The sequence below is a fragment of the Oncorhynchus mykiss genome, chromosome 29 (assembly GCF_057628025.1).
Source record: "Oncorhynchus mykiss isolate SJ-2025 chromosome 29, ASM5762802v1, whole genome shotgun sequence".
In the NCBI taxonomy this organism is placed as follows: domain Eukaryota; kingdom Metazoa; phylum Chordata; class Actinopteri; order Salmoniformes; family Salmonidae; genus Oncorhynchus; species Oncorhynchus mykiss.
Window position 1 is genome coordinate 6,200,001 of NC_143050.1, and position 10,000 is coordinate 6,210,000.

At 46.4% G+C, this 10,000-nt stretch overlaps 1 protein-coding gene across 5 annotated transcripts in view; it reads left to right on the forward strand.

The window, feature by feature from the left end:
- trim3b (tripartite motif containing 3b) overlaps window positions 1–10,000 on the forward strand; it is a 137,019-nt gene that overhangs the window by 73,784 nt on the left and 53,235 nt on the right. For all 5 annotated transcript variants that reach the window (XM_036967653.2, XM_036967651.2, XM_090226391.1 and 2 more), the window contains one exon: window positions 4,281–4,462. In XM_036967653.2, the coding sequence (XP_036823548.1) occupies window positions 4,317–4,462 (146 nt within the window). In that variant the 5' untranslated portion in view covers window positions 4,281–4,316. The remainder of the gene's footprint in view (window positions 1–4,280; window positions 4,463–10,000) is intronic.

Here is a 10,000-nt window from a genome sequence, read left to right on the forward strand (position 1 = left end):
CAGGCCCCCTGCTATTCACAACCACAGGCCCCCTGCTATTCACAACCACAAGCCCACTGATACTCACAACCACAAGCCCACTGATACTCACAACCACATGCCCCCTGCTACTCACAACCACATGCCCCCTGCTATTCACAACCACAGGCCCCCTGCTATTCACAACCACAGGCCCCCTGCTATTCACAACCACAAGCCCACTGATACTCACAACCACAGTCCCCACCACTACTCACAACTACATGCCCCCTGCTATTCACAACCACAGGCCCCCTGCTATTCACAACCACAGGCCCCCTGCTATTCACAACCACAAGCCCACTGCTACTCACAACCACAGTCCCCCTGCTATTCACAACCACAAGCCCACTGATACTCACAACCACAGTCCCCACCACTACTCACAACTACATGCCCCCTGCTATTCACAACCACAGGCCCCCTGCTATTCACAACCACAGGCCCCCTGCTATTCACAACCACAGGCCCCCTGCTATTCACAACCACAGGCCCCCTGCTATTCACAACCACAAGCCCACCACTACTCACAACCACAAGCCCACTGCTACTCACAACCACAAGCCCACTGCTACTCACAACCACATGCCCCCTGCTATTCACAACCACAGGCCCCCTGCTATTCACAACCACATGCCCCCTGCTATTCACAACCACAGGCCCCCTGCTATTCACAACCACAGGCCCCCTGCTATTCACAACCACAAGCCCACCACTACTCACAACCACAAGCCCACTGCTACTCACAACCACAAGCCCACTGCTATTCACAACCACAAGCCCCCTGCTATTCACAACCACAGGCCCCACTGCTATTCACAACCACAAGCCCCCTGCTATTCACAACCACAGGCCCCCTGCTATTCACAACCACAGGCCCCAATGCTATTCACAACCACAGGCCCCAATGCTATTCACAACCACAGGCCCCACCACTACTCACAACCACAGGCCCCCTGCTATTCACAACCACAGGCCCCCTGCTACTCACAACCACAGGCCCCAATGCTATTCACAACCACAGTCCCCACCACTACTCACAACCACAGGCCCCCTGCTATTCACAACCACAGGCCCCCTGCTATTCACAACCACAGGCCCCCTGCTATTCACAACCACAAGCCCACTGATACTCACAACCACATGCCCCCTGCTATTCACAACCACAGGCCCCCTGCTATTCATAACCACAGGCCCCCTGCTATTCACAACCACAGGCCCGACCACTACTCACAACCACAGTCCCCACCACTACTCACAACCACATGCCCCCTGCTATTCACAACCACAGGCCCCCTGCTATTCACAACCACAGGCCCCCTGCTACTCACAACCACAAGCCCACTGCTACTCACAACCACAAGCCCACTGCTACTCACAACCACAAGCCCACTGCTACTCACAACCACAAGCCCCCTGCTACTCACAACCACAGGCCCACCACTACTCACAACCACATGCCCCCTGCTATTCACAACCACAGGCCCACTGATACTCACAACCACAGTCCCCACCACTACTCACAACCACATGCCCCCTGCTATTCACAACCACAGGCCCACTGCTACTCACAACCACAAGCCCACTGCTACTCACAACCACAGGCCCCACCACTACTCACAACCACAAGCCCACTGCTACTCACAACCACAAGCCCACTGCTACTCACAACCACAAGCCCACTGCTACTCACAACCACAAGCCCCCTGCTACTCACAACCACAGGCCCACCACTACTCACAACCAAAGGCCCCACTGCTACTCACAACCACAGGCCCCACTGCTATTCACAACCACAGGCCCCACTGCTATTCACAACCACAGGCCCCACTGCTATTCACAACCACAGGCTCCACTGCTATTCACAACCACAGGCCCCACTGCTATTCACAACCACAGGCCCCACTGCTATTCACAACCACAGGCCCCACTGCTATTCACAACCACAGGCTCAAGTGTGCATTGTTCCACACCACGCGCCGGAACCACTCATCTACTGCAGGAGCTGTGGTCAGGCCCGGGGTCCATGGGGCCAGGGCCGGCTGGAAACCCAACACACTGGTAGGGGGTCAACCCAGTGGAGGAGTGACGTAGAGAGTCACTGGGCGTACTCTGCCCAAGGAAGGAAACGAGCCCATTTACCCTGCCGGTCCTGACAGGGACTCCTTGGGAACCTCCCCAGCTCCTGATTCATCATCTCCACCTGCCCGTTAAACTGAGGCCGATACCCGGATGACACAGAGCTTCTCCAAGAATGCCCTCCATACTCAGGTTGTGAATTGGGTGCCACGGTCCGAGACAATGTCCTCTAGAAGGCCATAATGCCGGGAAGACCTGCTGGAGGAGTACCTCAGCGACCTGGAGAGCAGTGGGGAGACCAGGAAGAGGGATTAAACGACATGACTTGGAGAATCTATCCACTACCACCAGAATGGTGGTGAAACTATCAGAAGCGGGGGGAGATCAGTAACAAAGTCAATGGATAGATGGGACCAAGGTCGCTGAGGTACGGGAAGCGGCAGGAGCTTTCCTGCAGGAGCATTCCGGGGGGGACTTGGTTTGAGCACACGGAACAGGGTATGACATACTGTGTAACATCCTGCACCAAGGTGGGCCACCAGTACTTCTCAGTGATGGAATGTATGGTGCGAGAAATACCAGGATGTCCAGCAACGACAGCTGTGTGCTCAGGTCAGCAGCCGGTCCCTTATTCCTGTGGGAATGTAGATGTGTGTGCCCAGGTCAGCAGCCGATCCCTTATCCCTGTGGGAACATAGATGTGTGTGCCCAGGTCAGCAGCCGATCCATTATCCCTGTGGGAATGTAGATGCACACGGGAGGACAATTCCAGGGTGAGGGCTCCCTCTCTAGTACCTGGCGGATATCCACATCCCAAACAACTGGACCCACGACTGACGAGGATGGGATTATGTGTGCCTCTGGACAGGAGCCTCTCCCGAAACGTAGATACGGGACAGGGCATCGGTCGTGATGTTCTTTGAACCTGGGCGATAGGTCAGCGTGAAGTCGAACCTGGTGAAGAACAGGGCCCACCTGGCTTGGTGTGGATTCAGTCTCTTCGCTGTCCGTATGTACTCAAGGTTCTGATGGTCGGTGAGGATGACGAGTGGTTCCTTGGCGCCCTCCAGCCAGTGTCTCCACTCTAAAGCCAACTTCACTGCCAAGAGCTCCCGGTCACTGACGTCGTAATTCCTCTGTTTTGGTGGACAGTTTCTTGGAGAAGAAACCACAAGGATACAATTTTAGTGGGTCTCCCCCCCCCCCCACCCCCAGTTTGGTGAAGAACCGGGCCCTGCGGAGCTGCTCGATGGCTGACGGCACCAGCGGGAGATGGTACCGATACTTTGTGGTGATGTCATTGAGTCCACCGTAATCGATACATGGGCGTAATCCTCCTTCCTTCTTGGCCACAAAGAAGAAACCCGCCTATGCAGGAGACATGGACCTGCGGATGAAACCCTGTTGGACGGCCTCTTGAATGAGTCCTCCATGAGCTGGGTCTCAGCCACCGACAGAGGGTAGAGGTGCGGAGGTGTAGCACCGGAAAACAGGTCAATGGCCACAGTCCCAGGGGTGATGAGGAGGGAGACGGGTAGCGAGAGTCTTGGAGAATACCTCCCTTTGATCATGATATTCCTCCGGGATTTTGAGCTGGAGGGCTACCATGGGACATTCAACCGATGTGGAACAACATTGGACAGGAAAGCTGGTCTTCTGACATTCAAGTGACCAGTCGGTGATTCTCATCCTCGACCATGAGATGGTAGGGTTATGGTGCTGAAGCAGGCAGAGGACGATCTTGTGGTGATGAAGGGGATGTTTTCCTGGTGATTGGGCTCCATGGTGTGATGGTTTCCGAATCCTAGAAGCCAACAGCTGAAGCTCACCTACCTCGCTGCGGGATGATCCAAAATGCATTTAAACAGAGCCACGAACCCCTCATAAGACTCAAGCTCCTCCTCGACCGTAGCCCATTATTATTATTTTTTTCTCTCTCTATCTCTCTCTCTCTCTCGCTCTCTCTCTCTCTCTAATAAACAGTAAAAACGTTTACAGTAAGCATCACACTCCCAAAAGTTCAAAATGAATAAAGACATCTCTCTCTCTCTCTGTCTCTCTGTCTCTCTCTGTCTCTCTCTCTCTGTCTGTCTCTCTCTCTCTCTGTCTCTCTGTCTCTCTCTCTCTCTCTCTCTCTCTCTCTCTCTCTCTCTCTCTCTCTCTCTCTCTCCCCCTCTCTGCAGGTTAAGTGTAGTGGCGGTGGCTGGCTGTGTGTGTGAATGTCTGTTCCCATGGCGCAGCGGGAGACAGGCGGCACCAGCCCGGTGGTCCGGCAGATAGACAAACAGTTCCTGGTCTGCAGCATCTGTCTGGACCACTACCACAACCCTAAAGTCCTGCCCTGCCTGCACACCTTCTGTGAGAAGTAAGTCTCTACCATACACCTAACCACTACACCCTACATCCTATACCTTAACCACTACACCCTACATCCTATACCCTAACCACTACACCCTACATAATATACCCTAACCACTACACCCTACATCCTATACCCCAACCACTACCACAACCCTAACGTCCTGGCCTGCCTACACACCTTCTGTGAGAAGTAAGTTTACACTACACCCTACATCCTATACCCTAACCACTACACCCTACATCCTATACCCTAACCACTACACCCTACATCCTATACCCTAACCACTACACCCTACACCCTACACCCTTCATCCTATACCCTAACCACTATCACAACCCCAAAGTCCTGCCCTGCCTACACACCTTCTGTAAGAAGTAAGTTTACACTACACCCTACAACCTATACCCTAACCACTACACCCTACATCCTATACCCTAACCACTACACCCTATATCCTATACCCTAACCACTACCACAACCCTAAAGTACCGTAACACTACTCTAACCCAACTTATACACGTTAACCACCCTAGCACTACTCATACACACTAACCACCCTAACCCCTAAACCCTACCCTACTAAATTACTTACCGTTAGCTCAAACTCAAATCAAATCGTATTTGTCACATACACAGGGTTAGCAGATGTTAATGGTCACATGGTTAGCAGATGTTAATGGTCACATGGTTAGCAGATGTTAATGGTCACATGGTTAGCAGATGTTATTGGTCACATGGTTAGCAGATGTTATTGGTCACATGGTTAGCAGATGTTAATGGTCACATGGTTAGCAGATGTTATTGGTCACATGGTTAGCAGATGTTATTGGTCACATACACATGGTTAACAGATGTTATTGGTCACATACACAGGGTTAGCAGATGTTATTGGTCACATACACAGGGTTAGCAGATGTTAATGGTCACATGGTTAGCAGATGTTATTGGTCACATGGTTAGCAGATGTTATTGGTCACATGGTTAGCAGATGTTATTGGTCACATGGTTAGCAGATGTTATTGGTCACATACACATGGTTAGCAGATGTTATTGGTCACATGGTTAGCAGATGTTATTGGTCACATGGTTAGCAGATGTTATTGGTCACATGGTTAGCAGATGTTAATGGTCACATGGTTAGCAGATGTTAATGGTCACATGGTTAGCAGATGTTAATGGTCACATTGTTAGCAGATGTTATTGGTCACATACACATGGTTAACAGATGTTATTGGTCACATACACAGGGTTAGCAGATGTTATTGGTCACATACACAGGGTTAGTAGATGTTAATGGTCACATGATTAGCAGATGTTAATGGTCACATGGTTAGCAGATGTTAATGGTCACATGGTTAGCAGATGTTAATGGTCACATGGTTAGCAGATGTTATTGGTCACATACACATGGTTAGCAGATGTTAATGGTCACATGGTTAGCAGATGTTATTGGTCACATACACATGGTTAGCAGATGTTAATGGTCACATGGTTAGCAGATGTTATTGGTCACATACACATGGTTAGCAGATGTTATTGGTCACATGGTTAGCAGATGTTATTGGTCACATACACAGGGTTAGCAGATGTTATTGGTCACATACACATGGTTAGCAGATGTTAATGGTCACATGGTTAGCAGATGTTAATGGTCACATGGTTAGCAGATGTTATTGGTCACATACACATGGTTAACAGATGTTATTGGTCACATACACATGGTTAGCAGATGTTAATGGTCACATGGTTAGCAGATGTTATTGGTCACATACACATGGTTAGCAGATGTTAATGGTCACATGGTTAGCAGATGTTATTGGTCACATACACATGGTTAGCAGATGTTAATGGTCACATGGTTAGCAGATGTTATTGGTCACATACACATGGTTAGCAGATGTTAATGGTCACATGGTTAGCAGATGTTATTGGTCACATACACAGGGTTAGCAGATGTTATTGGTCACATGGTTAGCAGATGTTATTGGTCACATACACATGGTTAGCAGATGTTAATGGTCACATGGTTAGCAGATGTTATTGGTCACATGGTTAGCAGATGTTATTGGTCACATACACATGGTTAGCAGATGTTAATGGTCACATGGTTAGCAGATGTTATTGGTCACATGGTTAGCAGATGTTATTGGTCACATACACATGGTTAGCAGATGTTAATGGTCACATACACATGGTTAGCAGATGTTATTGGTCACATACACATGGTTAGAAGATGTTATTGGTCACATACACATGGTTAGCAGATGTTAATGGTCACATGGTTAGCAGATGTTATTGGTCAAATGGTTAGCAGATGTTATTGGTCACATGGTTAGCAGATGTTAATGGTAACATACACATGGTTAGCAGATGTTAATGGTCACATGGTTAGCAGATGTTATTGGTCACATGGTTAGCAGATGTTATTGTTCACATACACATGGTTAGCAGATGTTAATGGTCACATGGTTAGCAGATGTTAATGGTCACATGGTTAGCAGATGTTATTGGTCACATGGTTAGCAGATGTTATTGGTCACATACACATGGTTAGCAGATGTTAATGGTCACATGGTTAGCAGATGTTATTGGTCACATGGTTAGCAGACGTTAATGGTCACATGGTTAGCAGATGTTATTGGTCACATACACATGGTTAGCAGATGTTATTGTCACATACACATGGTTAGCAGATGTTATTGGTCACATACACATGGTTAGCAGATGTTATTGGTCACATGGTTAGCAGATGTTATTGGTCACATACACATGGTTAACAGATGTTATTGGTCACATACACATGGTTAGCAGATGTTAATGGTCACATACACATGGTTAGCAGATGTTATTGGTCACATACACATGGTTAGAAGATGTTATTGGTCACATACACATGGTTAGCAGATGTTAATGGTCACATGGTTAGCAGATGTTATTGGTCAAATGGTTAGCAGATGTTATTGGTCACATGGTTAGCAGATGTTAATGGTAACATACACATGGTTAGCAGATGTTAATGGTCACATGGTTAGCAGATGTTATTGGTCACATGGTTAGCAGATGTTATTGTTCACATACACATGGTTAGCAGATGTTAATGGTCACATGGTTAGCAGATGTTATTGGTCACATGGTTAGCAGATGTTATTGGTCACATGGTTAGCAGATGTTATTGGTCACATGGTTAGCAGATGTTAATGGTCACATGGTTAGCAGATGTTATTGTTCACATGGTTAGCAGATGTTAATGGTCACATGGTTAGCAGATGTTATTGGTCACATGGTTAGCAGATGTTAATGGTCACATGGTTAGCAGATGTTATTGGTCACATGGTTAGCAGATGTTAATGGTCACATGGTTAGCAGATGTTATTGGTCACATGGTTAGCAGATGTTAATGGTCACATGGTTAGCAGATGTTAATGGTCACATGGTTAGCAGATGTTAATGGTCACATTGTTAGCAGATGTTATTGGTCACATACACATGGTTAACAGATGTTATTGGTCACATACACAGGGTTAGCAGATGTTATTGGTCACATACACAGGGTTAGTAGATGTTAATGGTCACATGATTAGCAGATGTTAATGGTCACATGGTTAGCAGATGTTAATGGTCACATGGTTAGCAGATGTTAATGGTCACATGGTTAGCAGATGTTATTGGTCACATACACATGGTTAGCAGATGTTAATGGTCACATGGTTAGCAGATGTTATTGGTCACATACACATGGTTAGCAGATGTTAATGGTCACATGGTTAGCAGATGTTATTTGTCACATACACATGGTTAGCAGATGTTATTGGTCACATGGTTAGCAGATGTTATTGGTCACATACACAGGGTTAGCAGATGTTATTGGTCACATACACATGGTTAGCAGATGTTAATGGTCACATGGTTAGCAGATGTTAATGGTCACATGGTTAGCAGATGTTATTGGTCACATACACATGGTTAACAGATGTTATTGGTCACATACACATGGTTAGCAGATGTTAATGGTCACATGGTTAGCAGATGTTATTGGTCACATACACATGGTTAGCAGATGTTAATGGTCACATGGTTAGCAGATGTTATTGGTCACATACACATGGTTAGCAGATCTTAATGGTCACATGGTTAGCAGATGTTATTGGTCACATACACATGGTTAGCAGATGTTAATGGTCACATGGTTAGCAGATGTTATTGGTCACATACACAGGGTTAGCAGATGTTATTGGTCACATGGTTAGCAGATGTTATTGGTCACATACACATGGTTAGCAGATGTTAATGGTCACATGGTTAGCAGATGTTATTGGTCACATGGTTAGCAGAAGTTATTGGTCACATACACATGGTTAGCAGATGTTAATGGTCACATGGTTAGCAGATGTTATTGGTCACATGGTTAGCAGATGTTATTGGTCACATACACATGGTTAGCAGATGTTAATGGTCACATACACATGGTTAGCAGATGTTATTGGTCACATACACATGGTTAGAAGATGTTATTGGTCACATACACATGGTTAGCAGATGTTAATGGTCACATGGTTAGCAGATGTTATTGGTCAAATGGTTAGCAGATGTTATTGGTCACATGGTTAGCAGATGTTAATGGTAACATACACATGGTTAGCAGATGTTAATGGTCACATGGTTAGCAGATGTTATTGGTCACATGGTTAGCAGATGTTATTGGTCACATGGTTAGCAGATGTTATTGGTCACATACACATGGTTAGCAGATGTTAATGGTCACATGGTTAGCAGATGTTATTGGTCACATGGTTAGCAGACATTAATGGTCACATGGTTAGCAGATGTTATTGGTCACATACACATGGTTAGCAGATATTATTGGTCACATACACATGGTTAGCAGATGTTATTGGTCACATACACATGGTTAGCAGATGTTATTGGTCACATGGTTAGCAGATGTTATTGGTCACATACACATGGTTAACATATGTTATTGGTCACATACACATGGTTAGCAGATGTTAATGGTCACATACACATGGTTAGCAGATGTTATTGGTCACATACACATGGTTAGAAGATGTTATTGGTCACATACACATGGTTAGCAGATGTTAATGGTCACATGGTTAGCAGATGTTATTGGTCAAATGGTTAGCAGATGTTATTGGTCACATGGTTAGCAGATGTTAATGGTAACATACACATGGTTAGCAGATGTTAATGGTCACATGGTTAGCAGATGTTATTGGTCACATGGTTAGCAGATGTTATTGTTCACATACACATGGTTAGCAGATGTTAATGGTCACATGGTTAGCAGATGTTATTGGTCACATGGTTAGCAGATGTTATTGGTCACATGGTTAGCAGATGTTATTGGTCACATACACATGGTTAGCAGATGTTAATGGTCACATGGTTAGCAGATGTTATTGTTCACATGGTTAGCAGATGTTAATGGTCACATACACATGGCTAGCAGATGTTAATGGTCACATGGTTAGCAGATGTTATTGGTCACATGGTTAGCAGATGTTAATGGTCACATACACA